This window comes from Sceloporus occidentalis, unplaced genomic scaffold (genome assembly GCF_023333645.1).
Source record: "Sceloporus occidentalis isolate IW3139 unplaced genomic scaffold, rSceOcc1.0.p SCAF_13, whole genome shotgun sequence".
Classification (NCBI taxonomy): domain Eukaryota; kingdom Metazoa; phylum Chordata; class Lepidosauria; order Squamata; family Phrynosomatidae; genus Sceloporus; species Sceloporus occidentalis.
Window position 1 is genome coordinate 11,879,739 of NW_028316993.1, and position 22,299 is coordinate 11,902,037.

At 44.6% G+C, this 22,299-nt stretch overlaps 1 protein-coding gene across 8 annotated transcripts in view; it reads right to left on the reverse strand.

Moving 5' to 3' along the window:
* The window catches only part of MACF1 (microtubule actin crosslinking factor 1), a 257,008-nt gene that overhangs the window by 154,428 nt on the left and 80,281 nt on the right, over nt 1–22,299 (reverse strand). For 6 of the 8 annotated variants that reach the window (XM_089478295.1, XM_089478296.1, XM_089478294.1 and 3 more), the window contains exons 4-5: nt 20,170–20,247; nt 15,912–16,004 (exon numbers count right to left, since the gene is read on the reverse strand). In XM_089478295.1, the coding sequence (XP_089334421.1) occupies nt 15,912–16,004; nt 20,170–20,247 (171 nt within the window). Of the gene's footprint in view, nt 1–9,275; nt 10,463–15,911; nt 16,005–20,169; nt 20,248–22,299 lie in introns of those variants that run through there. The other 2 variants (XM_089478290.1, XM_089478288.1) reach the window with 1 other exon arrangement.

The window sequence follows — 22,299 nt, forward strand, 5'->3', positions numbered from 1 at the left end:
ATAGATCTACTGAAGACGTGTTTTTAATATGACACCCAGCACTGGAGAACAGTGATCCCCTGGGGATATCTCAAGTATAATGTTGACACCAAATAAAGGATGATGATTCTATGCCTCTTTGCACCCCAAATGTTTAGTTCAGTTGTACAGAAATACACACACGCCCTTCCTGAGTTTCATGTTAATTTTCCAAAGCACCTTGCATGAAAAAGAACTTGTTGAAGCAACAATAAAAAGCCATAAAACCAAAATGGAGCGCTAATAATACTAATCAGCATTTAAAAGTCAGCAGAACCCTGTGAAACCAGCAGAGCTAATCACAATATACACTTTCCTGGAGTACATCCGCACTACACAATTATAGCAGCTTGAACCCACTTTTAACTGCTGTTGCTTCCTTCTATGGAAATCTGAGAATCCTTATGCTGTAGTTCAGAAAAGGGCAATGCTCCAAACTACAAATCCCAAGATTCCACAGGAAGGAACCCCTGCAGTTAAAGTGGTGTCCATCTATTATATTTGTGCCATGTAGATAGACAACTGTTGGGGGCTTTTTAATGGTTTGCTTTCCTTTCAACGTGGTTGGATCTTGCATCCGAATGCCTAAAGTGAAAATGGAGAAGCTCTGACCCTCCAGATGTTGCTGGACTGCAGGTCCCATCAGCCCTTAGCCTGCACAGCCAGTGGAACAATAATGGTTTTGGAGGACCAGAGACTGCTTCAGAAAAGCAGCCAATTGTCATCCCTAAACCAAGAAGTAAGTGTAAAGTGTGTATGGAAGCTGCAACTCTGCACTGGATATGGAAAGCTAACTGTAGAGCCATCAGTATCCGGGATTCACTGGCGGTCTCCCATCCAAGTACTAACCAGGGCTGGTCATGCTTAACTTTCAAGATCACACGGAATCTGGTGCCTTGAGGGTATTTAGGCAATGTGTTTTCTCTTGAGTTATGGCCACCCCATAGATTTCATTTATGATAAATGCATAAATTTCACAGGGTTTTCTCAAGCAAGGACTCCTCAGAGGTGGTTTTGCCAGTGCCTTCCTCTGAAATAGAGCCTTTGATATGATGCAACTTTATACAATTTGATGTTTTTAGTCTATGTATTTTAGATATGATTGCCATTGTATGGAGATTTTCTGGTTGTAATCCCGCTTCGATCCATTGGGAGAAGCGGGAAAATACAAATAAAACTTATTATTATTATTATTATTATTATTATTATTATTATTACAATACCTGGTTCTCCTTGATATTCTCCTATCCAAGGACTAACCAGGGCTGACCTTGCCCTTGAGGCCTCCAAGGTCCACGTGGACCACCAGCTCCCAATGCTATCCTCTCTTTTTCCTTTGCAAGAGCCAGTCTCCATGCCCACCTCTGCAGGCGGCTGGAAGGGCACACAGGGGAACAGCGACAATGGCACACTGACCCAGTTTCCAACAAAAGAGGGAGAGGGCAATGCGTTTGGCAAACGCTCTGCCTCTTGGAGAGATTGCACACACCTTGCAGTCAAAAGACGTATGTTGGCGAAGGCGGAGAAGCAGCTCTTTTTCGCTGCTCTTAGGTTCAAGAGATAGAAAGAAAAGAGGGGAAGGGAGGATGTGGGAAAAGAGCAAGAATCCAGGCTGGCTGGTTGAGGGATGGTTAAGGATGCTGGGAGAATGGTAAACCTGATGATCTCCCTGGCATTGGGGGGGGGACCCTATAAAAGCCTATCCAATAACATCCAAACAATGACACCATTATGGGGCCAACCAAAATGCACAATCACATGTTGCAAGCTTTTTTGAAGTCACACTGGTTTCTTCTTCATCAGGCAAACAGGAGAAAGACATGGGAGATGTTAGTCCTAAGCCTGCATTTTGCTGTTCCTGGTCTTAGTTCAGATGGTAGAGAGGGCTATCTGAACTAACACAAGTCCATTGTCCCAAATGTGGTGCGTGTGCAGCTGTGCACATGATGCACCATCATTAAGGACAATGGGACTTGAGGTCCCATTTTTTTGTATCTATGGGGGGTTCCAAAATAGACCCCCATGGATTCAAAGGTCAGATTCTATATACTGTATAATAGGAGTCCTGATGGTGTAGTGATTAAATGCTGGTCCTTCAGCCACAACGTTGTGAGTTCGATCCCAGGCAAGGCTCCAAGGTTGACTCAGCTTGCCATCCTTTCATAGGTCGTAAAATGAGTACCCAACTTATTGGGGGCAATTGGTTTACAGATGGTAAATAGCTTAGAGAGTGCTGAGTTCACTATTAAGCAGTATGGAAATATAAAAGCTATTGCTATAAATAAGTCATTTTGCAAAGGACAGAGAGCTAAAGTTGGGGTCTAAGCTTTGGAACATGAACCCATTCCTCTCCAAACCTACAATTCTCTTCTAGTATTAAGAACCTACCAGCCTCCAAACCGACCTGTTAGCAGTGATAATGTTAACGGGTCACACACCTGCCTGGGTTTGAGTCAGGTTTGTCACTCCTACTGTTAAGATTCTGGCACAAACCATCCCAGAAAACATTTGAAAGCTCTTTGTGATTTTTGCTGGGAAGGCAAGGTTTTTTGTTGGCTCCTCTCCCAATTTAGGCTGCAGTTGGAGAGTCTGGCTTAGAAGGGAGGGAAATAGCCGGAGGAGAGGGAAGGCATTTGCAAATGCACCGAGGCCTCTCTGCGCAAGGAGAGAAAAGAGAGATCGGCAACCTCTCCATTTGTATTCTGTGCATCACCTCCTTCCCCCCTCAGAGTCCGACTTAATATCACATAGAAAAAGCCGCCTTTGTCAGTTGCTGCCACACAGATGGGCTTTTACTCCTTCAGAAGAACCAAAGCTCTTTCTTCAAATATTCAACCCATGTTCCACCCCACACTCCCCCCCAAAAGAAAAGAAGAACAGGTTTCTACAGACTTTCCAAACCCTTGCAGATTGCATAGCCCTGATTATGAAATCGAGGGCATCCTCAGGGTTTGTTCTCTCTCTGTCTTTTCCCCTAGCTCTTCATTATCCTTGCAATGTCCTCAGTTCTCTCTTCTCCTCTTGGTCCTACAGCCAGGGCTATTGGTAACAAGGGAGCGTCGCAAAGGCTGCTTGCAACCATTGCAATGAATGCACTGGACAAGATCATAAAAGTAAAGATATAAATCTGAACACTCAAGTGAGGACTGTCCAAGCAATTGTATTCCCCATCACCAGGTATGGATGGGAGAGCTGGATAGTGGGGGGAAAGGCAAGAAAATCAATTGCTGGAGGAGAGTGCTGAGGATACTATGCACAGCCAAAAAGACAAACTAATGGGTTGCCTTTCACTGGAAGGCAAGATGACAAAACCGAGGCTGTCATATTTTGGACACATCATGAGAAGGAAAGACTCATTGGAAAAGACAATAGTGCTAGGAAAGGTAGAAGGAAGCAGAAAGAGAGGAAGACCACATGCTAGGTGGATGGACTCTATTAAGGAGGTCATGGGTATGAATTTGCAAGACTTCAGCAGAGCAATGGAGGACATGGGGTCTTAGAGGTGTCTCTTACACAGGGTTGCCCTGAGACAAAGTCAACTGTAGGACAGTAAACAACAAGTGGAATTTATATCTATCTATCTATCTATCTATCTATCTATCTATGCTTTCAAGCCATGGATGGTTGACTCTGTGGATACAGAATCTGTGGATACAGAGGGTTTGGTTTCAGGACCCCTTGTGGATACCAAAATCCAAGGATGCTCAAGTCCTATTAAATAAAATGGTGTCTCTTATATAAAATGGCAACGTCCAGGTTTGCTTTTTGGAATTTAAAATTTTATGAATATTTTCAAGCCATGGATGGTTGAGGGGATAGAATCTGTGGATACGGAGGGCCGACCATAAAAAGATGGGGAAGGGGTTTTGTGGCTGGCTGGCTTGGGGTCTGCCCCCAGAGTCTGGAAGCAGAGCGTCTCCTCGCCAGACAAGAAGCATCATTTCTACAGGAGGCATCTGGTCACCTCACTTGCTATTCTCCGTCTCCTCCGCTTCCCCCCAGCCTCCCGGCTTTTCCCTGCCAATTCAGATCAGAGCATCATGATAATTTAATGGCTGTGCACTCGTTCTCTCTCTCTCTCTCTCTCTCTCTCTCTCTCTCTCTCTCTAACCAGCTTCAAAGACATCTTCCAGAGTGATGCTGCTTTTACTGAAGGGTGGGGTACATCCACATATGCACACAAACATACACACCACACACCTCTCCAAAAGCGTCTGTCCTTGGAAAAATAAGGTAGGATGGAGGAGATGGCTTGCATTTTATGGGAAAGAGAAGGATACTGGAGGCAAAAGCCCTGAGAATGAAATAGGGCACATTAGGCGGCTTGCAAATGTGATGGTGGTGGTGATGATCATAGTAATATCGGTTATAATTACAATCCAAGGGGGAAATACCATCAGGCACCGAGTGAGAAAACCTGCTTCTTCCACCCTGAAAACACCAAAGCTCCCATCTCCAGTGTTTTCAAGCGAACGCCCCCCTCGACATGGCACAGCCCATTCTTTCTGGCCCTAATAATTCCAGTCCTTTCCCCTTCCTTATTTTCAAAGGCTGCTCTCCCCCAGACATCAAAAAGTGGAGAACAGCAGCTGCAAGGAAGGGTTAAATTAAATCCAATTCCCTCTCAAGAAGAGGCCACACTTTCCTCTCCACAAAAGGACCTTCTCTCTGCAAGAGACCAGGGTTTTCCAATGGCGAGCACAAAGGGATGGTTTAATGCAAGGTACGTCTGTTTATAAAAATGCTTTCAAAATGGTGCAAGGGGTTCTTTTCCCCCAAAAATAAAGACATTATGAAACAATGTTCTTTCTCATTTATATAAAAAAATCCCACCTTGGCCAGTCTGCACAGTCCTAAATCTGAATCCTGGTTGCCTTCTAGGCAGAGTCAGTCAAGCTATATTTTCCTGAATCTCAACACGCTTTATTAAACAATGGCAACTGGTTAATATGTGGGGCTTGTTCAGAATATAGAGGCATTTCAGAAAGGGAACTGGGATGAACTCACTGGAGGTAGGTACAAGTTTCCACCTTCAAAAGAAACTAAACTCATAGCTGCAGACAACATGAGGGCAATTTGTTGTTGTGTGCTTTCAAGTTGTTTCCAACTTATGGCAGCCCTAAGGCGCACCTATCATGGAGTGTTTCTTGGCAAAGATTTGCTATTGCCTTCCCCTGAGGCTGAGAGAGTGTGACTTGCCCAAAGCCACCCAATGGGTTTCCATGGCTAAGCAAGGAATCAAACCCTAGTCTCCAGAACTGTAGTCGAAGACTCAAACCACTGTGCCGCGATGGCTCAAAACTTGGAAATTGTTCAGAACGTGACCAAGATTCTGTGCAGTCACAACTAGGGCTCCCTTGCAGCTTTACTCAACATTTACACACACGCACACGCACCAACATATACAAATAAACCTTTGGCATAATCTCTTTAAGCTATAGAATCCAGCTTAGTGCTGCTTCCAATTTCCTCTCCCACTTTTGAAGCATTCTAAGTAGGGAAAATGCAAACACATCTGCAAACTACCATGTTCTCCATTTTGCCATGCAACCAGGAACAGTTTCAGCAGGACGGCTGAGAAATGGGACTGCCCGATCCAAACCAAAGAAGGTTCTTGCTGTCGTTGTATATTTAAAGCCAAGAGGGAATAACAAATCCACATGGGCACCCCTGGACTGTTGACCAAAAGAGAAGCCTCTCCTCATCCAAAAACCTCTCAGAAGCCTCCAAGAACACAACAGGAAAACCCACAGGTATAGACAGGTTGGTCTATTGTTTTGATGGACGTGGGTTGAATCTCTTTAGAGACATTCAGCAGCATATGATCCAAAGGCAAGACAAACAGAGGCCATGGTCAAAGGAGCAATTGAGGGACATGATCGGGAGGAGAGGGTTTCCATACCTGGGCATGGCATGGACCCATTGCAGTGGGGCACAGTTGATAGGTTCCTACCATCCCAGGACTTAAGACACAAGGCCAAATCACATGGACAAGGCACCAATCCCGGCTTATGTCATTAAGCACAATACATTAAGCCCTAACCACAGTTGTTGAGAGTATACCATTCAAAGCTGCACATGTCTTTCAGAAAAGAAGACACACACACTTTTCAAGGCAGCACTCGCACCCTGAGATTCCTTGACCTGAGTTTTTTTACCTGAGAGGACACTTCTCTAGGAATCTCTAGATCCTCCAGTGCAACTCTGTGGTCAACATCTGCCAGACACTGACCACAGAATTGTGCTGGAGGACCCACAAACATCTAGAGAAGTATTCTCTCTAGGAATCCCTGGGTCCTCCAGAACAACTTCTGGTGGACATTGACCACAGAGTCATGCTTGAGGACCCAGAGATTTCTACAGAGAACAGATAAATCAAATCCGTCAATAATCAAATCTGCAAAAGTCAAAGTCACAAACATGGAGGACTGACTGTAGTATAAACAACTGCTCCCTTGTCTCCTATGGAGAGGAAGGTATTTTTGAGCAGCACCACTGAATCCCCATGCAATCCTAGTTTGGAGACCCAGTCCCCCCTGTTTGGGATTTTGCGATTGATGTTTCGGTTCAGCCTTGCTGGTCTAGCCCTACAATTCGCACGCAGCCACCATCAACAGCGGGGCTTTGCTAGCTGTCAAAACGTTGGAAAGACGAACCCAACAACCCGTGAGGCCCAAAGGATTTTGACTGGCAGTCCAATTAATCTAGTCTACTGAACGGGTAAATTTCCCCAGACTATATAAACAAACCCAACTGCCTCAGAAGCCCCCATGACCTTAAACTCCTTTCAGCACACAATGAGAGACCAGACATATACAGACAGAAAATTATGAGGGTGTCTGTGAGCTTCCTACAGGGTCAGGACCTAAGTGGCAAGGCTCAGACTTGGACCCAAAGGCTGTTCTATGCTTCTCTTGGTGGAACACAGCTTGACTCACTTGCTCAAGGGCATCTGCGGGCATCTGCCTTTGTGGGCATGTTAGCAGGGAACCCATAAGTCAAGTTTGCACATGTCAGTCTGGACCACTCTGCAACATGGGCTTTTAAAAATTCTTCAACACCTTCTACAATCCCTCTCTTTCCAGCTACAGTTTGACATCTGAAATCCATCCTGATACAACTTTGCAAACAAGTTCTGGGAGTATTCCAGTAATTCTTCCCCTTCACTTCCTTTATGGGGCTGCTATTTAAAATACAGATTGAGTCTCTCTTATCTGGAATTCCAGATTTTTGGAGAAGCAATTCTTGAGCATCTGGGTGAATTCTACTTGCTGAGAAAATGCAGTAAACTTACAAGAAGGCTTTTACCATTTGAAGTGTAGAAAGGCATCCAAGGAAAGATTTATATCCTTTGGGGAGGTGGAAAATATACAGATACCAATGACATCATTGCAACAAAAGCATGTGCCAAATTGGTTGGGCATTCCATGCCAGGTCTTGGCATCACTTTAAGGCCATCCTGCCCCCACTCCAATCCCAGTAGCCCTCCTCTCCAGGGACCAGTTCCAGTTTCTCCCCTGCCCTGCAATGCACTCCATTTAAACATCACCAGCTAATGCACAGAATAAAGGGTTTTGACAGCTCAAATGCACACCAAAGAGCTAGAGTGCATGCATGGAAGCACACATTTTTCGGGATGGTGACCCAGGCCAAGCAGGACAGTGAAACCGGAGTGGTGTGTGTGCACCAACACAAAAAAGCAACCACAGCTCATGATGCAAACAGAAAGTATGAGCTTTCCCTGCACCTCTGAGACTGTCCAATGACAAATTGGGGTGGCCCTCGGTCTCTGCCTGCATTGATGGTCACGGGTTTTGTTTAAAGTTGGAAACAAGTCCCAAAAGGGTGTGTGCATGCATTTATTTGTGTACAATCAGGGCCATTGTGTGAACATGAATACTGCAACACTCCTTCCATGCATAGTTGTTTTGAGTGCCTAAGATCCAGCCTCAGCAAATGCAAAGGAACCACAGAAGTCAAAGTACCAGTATAAGGATTGCATCCCCTTCACACGTTAAACTAGATGTGTTTAATGGCAACTGGTGACTCCAATATCATTGGCGATGGTGAATCTGCTCTGGGTTTTAATTTGAAATTTAAAGGAGTTATCCAGGGCACTGAATGATATCCTGGTAGGTTTTGAGCATTCAGGACACTGGACAGCTCCTTCAAAGTTTGAGTTGGCTCCTCTGCGGTTCTTCTTCTTCTGAACATCAGAAGCTATCCATGGTGCTGCAGAAAGCGGGAGGATAATATTGAGCAACCTGGGTTGCAAAATTCAAACTAAAATCCAGAATGGCTTTCTACCACCACCATCAACAACAACAACTGAAGCCACTTGCTGCCATTGGGTTCCACCTCAACTTACAAGTTGCATCTCTCCAGATAGCTCCAGATATCTAAGCAGAGGAGATTGAAGTGCTGGGGTTCAAATCAATTACAAAAAGTTGCAGTTAATGTACAAATCCACAGGTTTTAGGAGAGTACTGGATGGGGAGTATGGGGCTTAGTTCCAACTAGGATCTTTCCAGTACCCCCTTTCCATGCAAAGTCTGGGCCATACAAAACAGACACTAAGCAAAACAACTCTCCAAACTTGCTGCTGTTGCTTGACCTCAAGTTCTTTCTGACTTATGGGGTTTTCTTGGCAAGACTTGTTCACAGGAGGTGTGCCATTGCCTTCCCCTGAGGCTGAGAAGGTGTGACTTGCCCAAGCTCAACCAGTGGGTTTCAAACTTGTACAAAGTGTCTTTTCCTCAACTCTGACTCTTAAACCCAGAATTGGAGGGAGCTTCTCACTTTCTGCTGGGGAGAACAAAGGATATCTTCCATCTGACTAAGGCTTTATTGCCTGGTCACTTGGAAGAACTTTTTATGTGCCTTAGGTGCATTAGAACCTGCTTTAATGCCCTGAATCAAAAGATGGTACTTCCATAATATGGTGGGCACTGCTGCATCAAAGGAAAGAATCTGGGTTTTATTCCAAACTTTAAAGGAGTTACCCAAGGTGCTAAAACATGGTCCCCAAAATAGTTTCACCAGCTTGGATATCTCTTTTAAAGTTAAAGATGTTAAGACCCTGAATGGATTCACTCCCCGCCCCCATGGAAGCCACTAGGTGCCACTGCCCATAGCCAGAGGGTGCCACCTCCACACTGGTTTTCCCAGCCAGGAAGACACAAGAGCTAAGGCTGTGTTCCTTGCACCTTTGACCCACCCTTAGCCCAAAGAAGAAGAGAAAAGAAGCCTACACTGACCCCTCCTTCAGCTGACCGATGGCTCTTCTTTGCCACCGTCGTTCGCCACCGAGGGCCTTCTGTGGAAGACCCAGGACCCTCTCCATGGGATGAGTTTGCATGGAGGACTGTGGGCACCTTGCCCTGCTGGTGGGTCGAGTCACTGCCATAACCTGAGGAGCACCGGAAAGTGCTGGAGGTTGTGTCACTGAAGGACGTCTTGCTTTGAGAGGCGGGAAGCTTTGCCCAGACACCTGTGGGAGCCTCTTGCAAAGTGGGTGTCCGCTGGGGTTTCTCCCCCACTTGGCTTTCTGCCTGGTCCACCAAGGGAGACGGCGTGGACAGCTCCGATATGGTGCACTTATCTGCACTCCAAGAAGCTCCCCACACGGTGCTCGATATGCTTTCGCTGCGCTCCTCGCCATTCCAGGCCTCGTCCATCACAGTCATGGGGGCCTCTACCTTGGGCTGCTCCCAAGACCGGCAGATCACCACCACCGAGTCCTCTTCTTCTTCCTCCTCTTCCTCCTGTGCTCCTTGGGTGGATGCCTCCCTGTGCCAAGGCACCAGGATGGCTCGGCTGCTGCCCCATCCCGGCCTCTTGTGGGCAACCAGTTGGCTGGCCACCTTTTCGCGGTTTTGCTCAGCCGGATTGTCCAGCAGGCGGGCAATGACCATGGTGCCCTCTTCCAGGAGGTCTCCTTGTTTGGAAGAGGAGGAGGAGAAGGAGTTCTCTGTCAAAAGGTGAGCTCTCTCCAGCCGCCCTTGGAACCTCTCCCTTACCTGCACAACACGCCCTTCCTCTGGCCCTTGTGGCTCTGAAGTTGGACAAGCCACCTCCTGGGAAGTGTCATTTTGGTGCAAGCTCTTGGCAAGGTCCTTCCCTTCCGCCTCCACTGGAGCTCCTTGCAACTTCATCACTGTCTCCTCTTCCTCCTCCTCCACATCCTTCTCTCCGGCAATCTCAACCTCTTTCAAAGGTCCCTCCGGTACCAGATCCACCCTCTCTGGCGCCATCCTCTTCTTCCCTTTCCTCTTCCGTTTGAAGCGAGCTTTCCTTTTGGGGGAGAGGGGTGCGTTCCCAGCCTCCCCGCCTGGCTCTTTCGGCTCTTTAACACAGCCCAGAGTGTTCCCCATCTCTCCCTGGTATGCAAGGCACCCGTGACAATGCAGCTAAGCTGGCCCCGGCCTCCCGGATAAATCCCATCCGCCGCTTCATCAGATTAGATGCACATTTTCAAAACACACACACACGGGCCGCTGCAGGCACGTTTGTGCATGCACATACGCACAGACACAAGCAAGCACACAACATGCAGACACAGTCCAAGATCTTCTCTCTCTCTGTCTCTCTCCGCCTTCCTTTCCAGAGGCTGCCTTTTTCAGACAGCCATCTTACGAGGCTGGGGAGCGCCGGAGGAAGACACATTCAAAGCATCTCACTGCAGTTCGGAAATCACTTGACCTAAAAGCAGACGGAGCCCGGATTGGCTGCGGCGCCTTCTCTCCAAATATGAGGTAATGGGAGTGCTACCCTCCGTAAGGCAAACAGAGAGAGAAGAGAGCCAGACAGAGGCTGGGAGGTGGCAGCAACAGCAGGAGGGAAGGAGGGATGGGGGAAAAAAGAGAAGACGGAGGGAGGGAAGGAAGGAAGAAGGAGATGCTCCTGGAGGGGTGTGGCACCCAGACAGATAGATGGAAATCAAGGAGCAAAGTTTTTTATTATTATTATGAAAACGCCTCCCTTCCAAGCCTCACCGCCACAACAAAGATGTTGAGTGAAGGTAGCCCTTAGAGAGGGAAGGGTGGGAGAGAACCTTAAAAAAATAAAATCTGGGAAGGAGAAAGACTCTCTGCTGCGCATACTAAGAGGAAAAACTGCCCAGGGCTGCGGTGTGTTCAGTACAGAAGAGAGGAATTTGGGGAACAGCAGAGTCAAGGGGTGGGGTGGCAAATCTGTGCCAAGCTGGAAAGAATGGATGGTTTGGGTGGGAAGAAAGCCAGCTACAGAGCTTAGCTGCCCCTAAACATTACATGCCAACAAGTCAGCCCTGAAAAATCATTATGGTGGGCATCCTTGGTATCTGCTGGGGTTTGGTTCCAGGACCCCCTCTTGATAGCAAAATCATGGATGCTCTAGTCCCATTATATACAATAGCATAGTAAAATGGTGTTGCCTTAAATAAAATGGCAAAATCAAGGTTTCCTTTTTGGACGTGTATGTTCTTTGAATATTTTCAAGCAGCGGATGATTAAATCCGTGGATAAAGAATCCACTGATAAAGAACCCATGGATACGGAGGGCTGACTGTATTATTATTAATAATAATAAATTTATTATATTTTTGTGAACCTGCTTAGTTATGGTGATGAACATTGGCCCTTTGAGGGGATGTCTAAAATGACAAAGAAAGGTTGCAACAGGCTAACTAGACCCCAAGACTGTTGGTTAAGAAACTAAAGTCCCAAAGTAGGGAAGGTGGGCACTCAGGTGGTTGTGTACATGTACAAACACAAACACATACACACACACAGAGTAGAAAAAGGGGTTTAGCATGAGAGATGCAGAAATGAGGAGAAATGGAAGAGGGATACACTTGGTCTGAGCTGGGGCTTTGCTCAGAAATCAGACTGAAACCCAAACTCGGTCCTGGTTCATTGCAAGCCTCTGAGGAAGGTGTGTTCTCCTTTAGTTCATTTGCTCTTATGAGCATCTTTAGACTCCATCATCCAGACGGAAAGTAATTATTTACTTGGTAAATAAACCATTTACTTTGTAAGCAAATATTTCTATCCCATCACCCCTTCAAAAGATCATGGGGCAACGTACAAGTAAAATGAATACAAACAGGTTGCAAGAATTCAAAATGATATATATAGTTGCATGAGCAGCTCAGTACCGCTCCCAACCTCATGATTATTCCAGACGGCACCGAAAGGAATTTCTCAAATCATTTCTTTTCATTAATATTAGGAGTCAGAGCACTGGAACGTGGTTTCATTTAAGTGATATTCTGCAAATCTGTATTGTAATGTTTTGAGGGAAATGACAGCTGGAAAAATCATTTTAGCATTCATGAATAGCTAGACAGTGGGGAAAGAGGGGAGAATAAGTAACTTGTTGATCCAAGGCAGCTATTGCAAAGATCACAGTGGAATTGCCCTGAACTTTGCATGGAATTGGGGTATAGCTTCTCCTTATCCTGATACCTAGTCTTAATAATGTTTCTTAAAAATGCTATTTTTGAAATGTTAAACAATGCAAAGGAGGCTTGGACATACTTAAAGGGCGAGTTGCTCTTCCTGGAGGTTTCTAGTAGAAGGAATTTCCCTCAATTTTGGCCCAAAGGAGGCAGGCTGGGGGACCCAAGGTGTGCGCATGAGGGCCGCAATAAGCCTTGGAAGAAACCCAGGTGGCCCCAATGCCAACAAAGTAGTCATCTCCAAAACTGAGCAAGCCAAAACTCCTTAGTGACTTCCTCATGCAATATTAATGCAAGTTCAGGATCCCAAATGTTGGGGAAAGGTTGGCAGGGGCTTTCTTTTCTTTGGAAAGGGATGCAATGGCAAAGATTGCTCAGCACCAAGCATTTCATGGAGAGGACGCCTGGGAGATGCTCAAGGGCTCCAAGCAAAAAGCATCTCTTCCAAGTGGACAAAATTTTGTTTCAAATAAAAAAGCACAAATTGCTCCCTTTTAAGCCAAGTGAGTGGATCAAGGTTTCATTTGGAGGTTGCCCCTTGGATACACATCTAGGGAAGGGCATGGATGTATGTTCACATAACACAGTTAATCTCTGGTTAGTCGGTCGATTGGTTTCTTTCCTACCTTCTTTGTTCTTTTCTAAAAGAAAACCTACTTTCACAGGCTTGTCAAAGTGCCGCACAGTAGCAATTTCAATAATATAATTTCAGTGATTAACAGTAATACGTTAAAAGCCAAATTTCACATGGGAATACAGAAGGCTGCGATCACCAAAATAACACAGAATATTACGCGACAAAATTTAATATTTCATTATTATCATATAATATAATCACGTGTTATAATATTATAACCTAAATGACATCAAAAGGTTTAATGACTGTCTGCCCCATCTGCTTCCTCAGTGCACATTAATCAATACATTGGCTGTGGGAGCAGGTGCCAAGCATTGATTCCTTCGTCATAGATGTGGCTTCAGGCTGCGGTTGGCAAATGCCAGGGGGTCCTGTTATATCCTCCCATTTTCCAAAATGGAGGCCTCAAAATCAGCCTTGGCATTGCATATGGGCCATGGACTGCAATATCCCCACTCCTGGTGCAAAATCTTGTCCATTTATAAAGTCATATTCAACTTGGGGTTGAAATACCAAAAAGACTATAGGTTAAATTACCTTCTGACTAAAGGCTGAGTCTCCCTTATCCAGGATTCTGCAACTCTAAATGTTCCAAAAACCAAAACATTTTTCATGGGTGGCTGAGATAGTGACCCATTTACTTTCTGATGGTTCAGTGTACACAGACTTGTTCCATGAACCAAATTACCAGGCTGGTAATTTTATATTAGGTGTATATGCAACATAAATGAATTTTGTCCTTAGATTTGGGTCCCATTTCCAAGATATCTCATTATGTAGGTATATGGAAATATAAGTAATTCCAAAATCCAAGAGCACCTCCATTTGAAACAACAGATCCATGGAAGCTCAAGTCTGCAGGTAGCAAGCCTGCAGACGAAAAGAGAAATCTTGCCTTTGAGACTAACTGAAAGAAAGAAGTTGGCAGCATGACATTTTGTAGACTTAATTCTACTCCCTCAGATGTATTTAAGTCTCCAAAAGCTTCTGATGCCAACTTCTTTCTTTCAGTTCGTCTCAAATGTGCTACAAGATCTCTTTACATATTGATTTTACAGACTAACACAGCTATATCTTTGAATTTTCTAGCACTCTAATAGAAAATCTTTCTTCAAGCTTTATTAGACATACAACATCATACATTTACAATAAATCCTCAGGATCGTTATTGTGAAATTTAAGCCATAGATTTGTTGCCTCCACCAGAAAACTGGCCATTAACCTGGTAATATGCGGGTTCCGATCTTCTAATAAATATTCCACCAATAACCCATCCAAATAAATATTCCTTTCCAATAACCTCCTTAACAATTTTCCCCTAGGAATTATATGCAGTGGACAAAACAATACACTATGAAGAAGAACTTGCGCAGGCGCTTGTGCGCAATAATGTGTATGGTTCAAAATAATGGGTTCTGTAGGTATCTGCCCTTGGTCACATTAGAGGGGTGTACATTCAGCCTTGCAAATAGAAAGGCCTTCCACAACATCAGTGATGAAAGAGTTTGAAAATAATGCTACCCTGCAAGGTTACCTGCAAATCTTACCCTACAATTGCCTCCAATTCCTCCTTTTCTGATACAGCAGCGCCACCTGGTGCCTGAGGAAGAGCTTCACAGACATTTGGGGGGGGGGGCTGTTAATCAATGCCTTCGTTAATTAGCACAGTGATTCCCAAACTTTGGTCTTCCAAGCGTTTTGGACTTCAGCTCCCAGAAGTCCTAGCCACCTTGGCCAACAGTCAGGAATTCTGGGGGCTGAAGTCCAAAACATCTGGAGGACCAAAGTTTGGGAATCACTGATCATTAGCACATCCTGAGCCAAAACTCATTAGAAAAGGCAGTAATGCTGGGAAAGGCAGAAGAAAGAGAGGAAGATCCCATGCCAGATGGATAGATTCAATCAGGAAGGCTATGGTATTAATCTACAAGACCTAAACAGAGCACTGGAGGACATGGTTTTTGGAGATGTCTTATCCACACTGTCAACACAACTCAGGGTCCACTTGAGGGCAGCTAACAACATCAACAACAACAATCAATGCCTTCAGGGTTATCTTCCATGGACCACTATGGACTGCCCAAAAGATAAATCAGCAGCTCTGAGAGTCTTTGCGTCACGTGCAGAATTCAAATAACCCAGCAACAGCATATACAATGAGAAACATTCAGACCTGCAGCATGGAATCAGATTTCCCAAGTTAACACAAAATGTTTGAGCCCCTTAAACCAATCTCTGATGAAAGCAGACCCATTGATTCAAAGCAATTTACACAAGCGTCAACGCAGAACAACTAATGGAATAGTGCCCTGAGTCCTAGTTTTGGGAAAGAGGTGGGTAATGCATCATCATCATCATCATCATCATCCAATAAAATTTAGGCCTCACTACTTTAGTGGGGCTTACCAAAAGGATCCAAGTATGTCCTGGGTTAATCACAACACAACTCACTGAGCACTACAATCCAAAGCAATTGTGTGAGAGTCTCAACATCCCTCTTTTGGAACAAGAGCCATTGCCAGGTTTTATTCTGCCCCCGGCACTCCAGAAAACTCAAAAAGATCTTGGCCAGACAGCTCAGTTAAACAAACAGCAACCATCTCAATAAGCTCACTGTCAGTTTAAGGGCTGCAAATACACACATGTGATCCATGGTTGCTGGTTTAGTTATGCAAACATCAGCAAGGAGAGCTGCTTATTCTCTAAAGTCTTTGGCCTCTGTGACACTGCCATTGCTAATGCACCAACTCCAACTTTAAATATGCAAGCTTTATCACAAAGAAGCAGAGTCTGAAAACAGAGAAGTCCAGTTCTTACCTGGAAGTGCAAGATAATGGTCCAGATCAGCCCGAGGGTCAGCTTGGGGTTCCCATCCGTTATGTCATCGTTGCGAATATTCACCAGCTTCACCTGGAAGAGAACCAAACAAGGGATTTAAAACACAACACTTTTTTAACCATACCTTGTCATCATTTGTGCATCACAGAAATAAAGTCATGCAAAGTCAAACTGAATGGTGCAAATTGTGCCCAGAGAAAACATACTGGAAAGGCATCCAATGAGATTGTTTCTTGGTTTACACAAGTCAGCAACAGAGTTAGTGACTAAGGCCCCATACAGACAGGCTAAAATAAAGCTGCTTCGGTCCACTTTGGAAGTATGCTGTTTAAATGATGCATGCATGCTAAGAGTCCAGAAGCCACACCAAAGCCACAATCCAGTCCTAAGGACTGGAGTGCAGCTTTGGTGCAGCTTCCGGACTCTTAGGGCGCATGTATCATTTAAACAATATACCTCCAAAGTGGCATGAAGCAGCTTTATTTTGGCCTGTCTGTATGGGGCCTAAATCTCTCTTCTCTGACCAAAGTTCTTGCAAGACTATTTCTCCAAATTAATGGTAATTTGTGTTTCGTATTTCTTTGGTATTATAATATACTTCAAATTACAGTTATTTACAGCAAAATCCCATCGGAGGATTTTCTTGGGGAGATTGGTTGAGAGAAGCTTTGCCACCATGGTCGCCAGAGGTCTTTAAACACAGGCTGGATGGCCATCTGTCGGGGATGTTTTGATTTAGATTTCCTGCATGGTAGGGGGTTGGCCTGGATGGCCCTTGCAGTCTCTTCTGACTCTATGATTCTATGGCCTTCCTCTGATGCTGAGAGAGTGTGACTTGCCCAAAGTCACCGAGAGTATTCCCATGGATGAGCAAACAAACCCTGGTTTCTCAATAGTCCTAATAAAACACACTGCAACATGCTGGCTGTCATCTTCAAGCCAACTCTAACTTTTGGAAACCAACTCAAAATTTCTTTAGAAAAAGTTTACCATTGCTTTCCTCCGAGATTGAGAGAATGTGCTTTGGCCAAGTCACCCAGTGGGTTTTCAAATATGTACATGCATTTAATGGTGTGCATGCGTTTTTTAAAAATGTGTAAAATGTAAGCAACATGATAATTTTTCATGCGTATGCTTTTATTCCTTTGTTTCTAAAGATCTACGTTGTTGTTGTTGTTGTTGTGAGGCTTCAAGTTATTTCCTACTTATCACAGGGACTCCTTGGAAAGATTTGTTCAGAGGACCTTTGCTGACACTGCCTTCCCTCTGAAGCTGAGAGAGTGTTGTCATGTTGAGGCAACCTGCTTTGAGCATAAAAGAAATTTCTTCGCCTCTCTAGCAAGACCCAAAGTCTCAGTATCCTAGCAGTGACCAGTAAACAGTGGTCAGGAAAAAGACAACAGGGATGGTGCAAGAGTGATAGATGCAAGGTGACCAGGCATCCTCCTTTTCCAGGACAGGTCCTACATTTCAGCCTTCTGTCCGGGAGGAATTTCAAAACATCTTCCATTCTGAGCATGACTAAGAAGCATGAACTTATATTTGTAGCAGTGTTTTTAGCTTTTAGTTGGGCCCGTCCTACATTTTTCTTGAACGGCCCACATTTTGTGGTGTCTTGCCCTCCTTTGTAAGTTATGACTTCTGGTCACCTTGGATAGATGCATCACAATGAGAAGCCATTTTGCAAATGGACTGCGGGGATGCTATAGAAACCCCCTTCCCCTGCAATCTAGTTCCCACCATTTAAAGTGCAGCTCTTGAAAAAATAAAGATAATTACAAGGCATTTCTCTATGTTTCTTGGCTCATGCACTTCGCTGTATGCAATGAAGGCTTGTTCCTTCACCACTTCAAATGCTATATATTTTCTTTTTTAAAACAATAATAATAATAATAAAATATGCGGGCCATGTAAAACGCAGGCCCAGACATGGCCGACTCCCACCCTGCGTTACACAACTGGCTCATTTAACAGAATGTGAGACCACAACCGCCTGGGGGTCCGACACCAAAAGGAACGCATTACCGGCACCATTTTGGCATCGGAGGAAGATGTCCTGGAGGGGAAAGGCTTCTTCCCAGCGACTGGGAGGGATGGTTCACACAAATAAAATGAATCAAATTAGGCACAGCGTGGGGGGAAAGGAGACAGGTAGAGGTTTTTCTCTTTTTCTCAACATGCTGGAACTGAACCAGGCCTAGTTGTGTTGAAAACCCCCATCATCCCCAGCCAGCATGGCCAGGAGAAATATTGATGTAGCTGATACAAATCATATGAAACTTGGAGGATAACCCAAATCAAAGTAATGTTGCTACCTGTAACAACGCTACTCGCTTTTGCCAAGAAAGTACAGTCCATTTTCGCGGACTTCAAATCTGCGGCCTCGGTCCTTTGCAGATCGGCAAATGCGGAGGGTTAAAATGGTGCCTGAGCCCAGAGCCATTCAAGCCAATGGGGCTTGAATATTTGCGAATTTCCATTTTTGTGGGGGCGGGGTCCAGAATGAATCCCCCACAAAAATGGAGTACTGTTTAAAAACTACTGTAAAAATATTGGGGTGGTGGGCAACATTTATTTTCTCCCACACTTAACAAGTATAAGTTGGGTTTCCCTTATGTGAAACATTTGGGACCAGATGTGTTTTGGATTTTGGAATTTATTTATTTATTTGATTTTGGAATACCTGTATTTGCATATGCCTACATAAAGGGATATCTTGGAGATGGGACCAAAGTCTAAACACGAAATTCATGTATGTCTAGTATATCCTTTATATACATAATCTCAAGGTGTCTATATTCAATATTATTTACAATATTGTATACAGTTGTAATACATGGGCTGCAAAACATACTCCCTAGAAGATGTTGGTGAGGAGTACCTTTTGAAGCAAAAATACATTTTTTTTGGTCAACAACAAAACCTTTGCAAAAAAATTATTGACTCTTGGAGACCAGAAACATAGCCCTGAAGGGTTGCATATGGCCCTGCTTTATGATATTCTCTGCTGAATCCTAAATTGTTAGCAATATTTTTAGAAAGGGTAACCAAAAGTAACACAGCAAAAACAAGCAACAGAAGGAGCTACTTTTGAAACACTCTAATGAGAAACAGAATTGAATGTTCTTTTAATTTTATTAAACTAATTTTGCAAACTCTGGAGCCGCAATCCAAAAGTCCTGAAGGGGACCAGGCTGGGACTGGGTAGGTCAGGAACCACTAGAAACCTGGCTTCTCAGATTTCAGAAGGGTGTTTGGAGAAGGCTGCACCTTTCCCCACCCTAAAATGTGGGTGCTTTGCGACCTGTTCTGCGCACAATGTGTTCCGACAAGCCTGCGTGAGCAATTTTCTCTCCCTCTCTAAAGTAATATGATGATGAAAGAGGTGGAGGAAGAGGGAAATTTTGGGTAGCATCTCCTGCCCTGCTCCTCCTTGCAGCCTCCAGCAAGACAAGGCAAGGAGGGGCAGGAGTTGTCATGAAACTGTTAACACTCCCCAGGAAAGGGAAGAGAAGGGAAGGGGAGCCTTCATCCGAGCCAGAATTAAGGGCAATAAATCTTCCATGCTCCCTGCATCGTTTCTTGGCATCATCACCTTCAGGACTGAACATGAACCAAGCATGGAAACTGCCTGAGAGAACTGGGACGGGTCGGGCATTTCAGCAGCAAGATGCAACCCGAAGTATTCAGGCAAATGGAGACAAGCTCCCCAAAAACACAGTTGGGTTCCAGCTCTCCAAAGACCTATCATTTTGGAGAGACCAGGGGTCCATTTTCCATCATGGTAGACTCCCCAGGGGCTGTACTGACCTACCCTTTGAATCAAGAAGTGACTGGAAGGTTACATCCATTTTGAAAAACAAAATAAACCAGAGGACTTTGGAAAACAAGATCTTTTTGGAGAGGAGAGTGGCACCCCCTGGAGGTTTCAGGGTTTTGTCCAAAAGAAGGGGGGAATTGGAGAAGAGGAAATGGGTCCCCAAACTTCTTTCCTAAGTGAATCAGTGGGCTTTCTCTATTGTCAAGGGCTGAGATCTCTGAACGGGACTCCATGCATTATTAAGGCTTTCAGGGTGATCCAGTCATTATTAGAGTCTCTGGATGCAATGCTTAAAAACTTAAGGAAGCCAGCAATTCATGAGATGCTTTGGGTGCTATGAGGGAAAGGAGTAGGACAGAACTAGAAAAGCCAAAGAATAAGAAAAAGGACCACATGGGGAGGCATGAGGAGTCTCACCTGTCGCTGCTTCAGGAAATCAAGCGCAATTTGCACATTCTGTAGCCGGTGGAAGCGCATCCGGCCCTTTTCTCGAGGCTGTGAAAGAACAAAGACACAGAGAGAGATGCTTCAGCAGTGGCTTTCTACAAGGGCAAGACCCACCGACTCATCTCTGGATGGTTGCTGTTCTTGTCCCTTCCTCCAGAAAAACACAAACACGCCTCCGAAGATGCTCTGGATTCACACCTTGCAGGACATTCCTCCTCAAACAGGGACAGATGGTGGTTTTAAGGCCAGGGCAGAGAGGCAATGAATCCACTCTGGCTTTTAACATTATATAACCTTCCAGGTGTTTTGGACTTGGTCTTCCAGGTATTTTGGAATTCAGCTCCCAGAAACCTATGGCGAGTGAATCTGGGAGCTGCAATTTAAAACATCTGAAGGAGTGAAGATTACCTCCCATTTTAAAGGAGCTATCGGATGAGCTGAACTCAACCTTTCCCCCAAAATAGGTTCAGCAGCTAGGAAAACACCTTTAAAGTTCCAATTACAACCTGGGGTTGATTTACACACATACATATATACATATATGCACCCTAACATGGGAGCATCAGGTCACCACTGCGGTCACATTTCCAGCAATGTTGTACACATTCTTTCAAACCTACTAGCATGAAGCGTGGCAGTATAGCTTAAACTAAAACATCCCCACAATCACCCCAAAAACAAGACACATCTAAACACAAAGCTGGTTTGTTTGTCATACTCTAACCAGGTCCGTGGCCCAAATCAGCCAACCCTCACATCAGGAAAGGTATGTTAACTACAGTTAGCCCTGCATAGCCACAGATTCAATTATTCATGGCTTTAAATATTCCAAGTCCAAAACAAATGGAGGACCAAAGGTTGGGAGCCACTGCTCAGTCACATCACAGGAGAAAGTGCAGCCGCTGGCATAGGACACCAGCCACCTCAAATCACCTACATAGGCAGAAATATTTTTCCGTTTCCTCATAGGAATGAAGTCTCAACAATGATTTATTGAGCTCAAGGAGGATCCGACCAACAGTAGATAAGGAACACAATCTTCTTGTCTGCAGGGAGATCTCAGGAGAACCATCTGGTTTTAAAATGCAAGCCAGCACACACCATGCAGAGCTTAAAACCTTTGCCCTCCAGCAAGAAAGCTGCAGGCACAGAATACCTTCTGAGAAGGTGGAAAGTCTGTCTCTGTCTCCATTTGAGAAAATAAAGGGTCGCTTTACTGGATTTTGAACCAAGGCGTTTTTAAAGTAGCAGCGGTGTGTCCAAATGCACACCCCCTGTCCTAGATTTCGGAGACAAATGGACAAATACCATTTAATCAATGAACCAAGAACAAGAGTCAGTTTGGAAACCACCTTGACTAATGTCTTGCTGTATTATTGCTTTTAAAAAGTGCATTCCCAATTAAGAGAGCATAGAAGGACAATCCCATGTGCCTGAGCTTAAACATGTACCCTCGCAAATGTACGCACATGCGTGGCCCTAAAGGCCTGCGGTTACCTAAGAGGTTTGTGCAAAAAGTGTGCAAAATCTGCACTGAAGATGGATTCTCATGCACTCACACAAGGTGGGTTAGTATTCCTCACACGTCCAGCTACCAGCACCAGAAAACACACACAAATAATCCAGGGAACATTCCAAATTGTAGAAACCCAACACTATACCAATGGAAGAAGGGAGGTCAGCAGGGGAGAATGTGTTTTGAAAATGCATTAAACTAGATCTTGGTGCTTAAAATATTTATGGCCTAGAAGCCAAGGAAGGAATGAAGGGGAGTGCGATGGATGCTGGTTCCTCTCTCCTTCTGCCTGGACCAGAATGTCTAAAAGTGGGCTTGGTGTTGTTGTTGTTGTTGTTTCCTTTCTCTTCCCTGTGTATTTCTATAAACGTTTGTTTTTTTTAAATGAAGACTCTTACAAGTCCAAGGCAGTCCTACTCCATACTGCATACATGGCCTCTTTTACCTCCTGTTTTCTAATTTGTATAGCAAACCAGCTTCGGGTATTTTTCTTACAAATGTTAAGTGACTAATGCATCACTTCTGTATATTTTTGATTGCACAGTTCTTTTAAAGTGTAAGCCCCTCTGAGTCCCAGTTTTTTT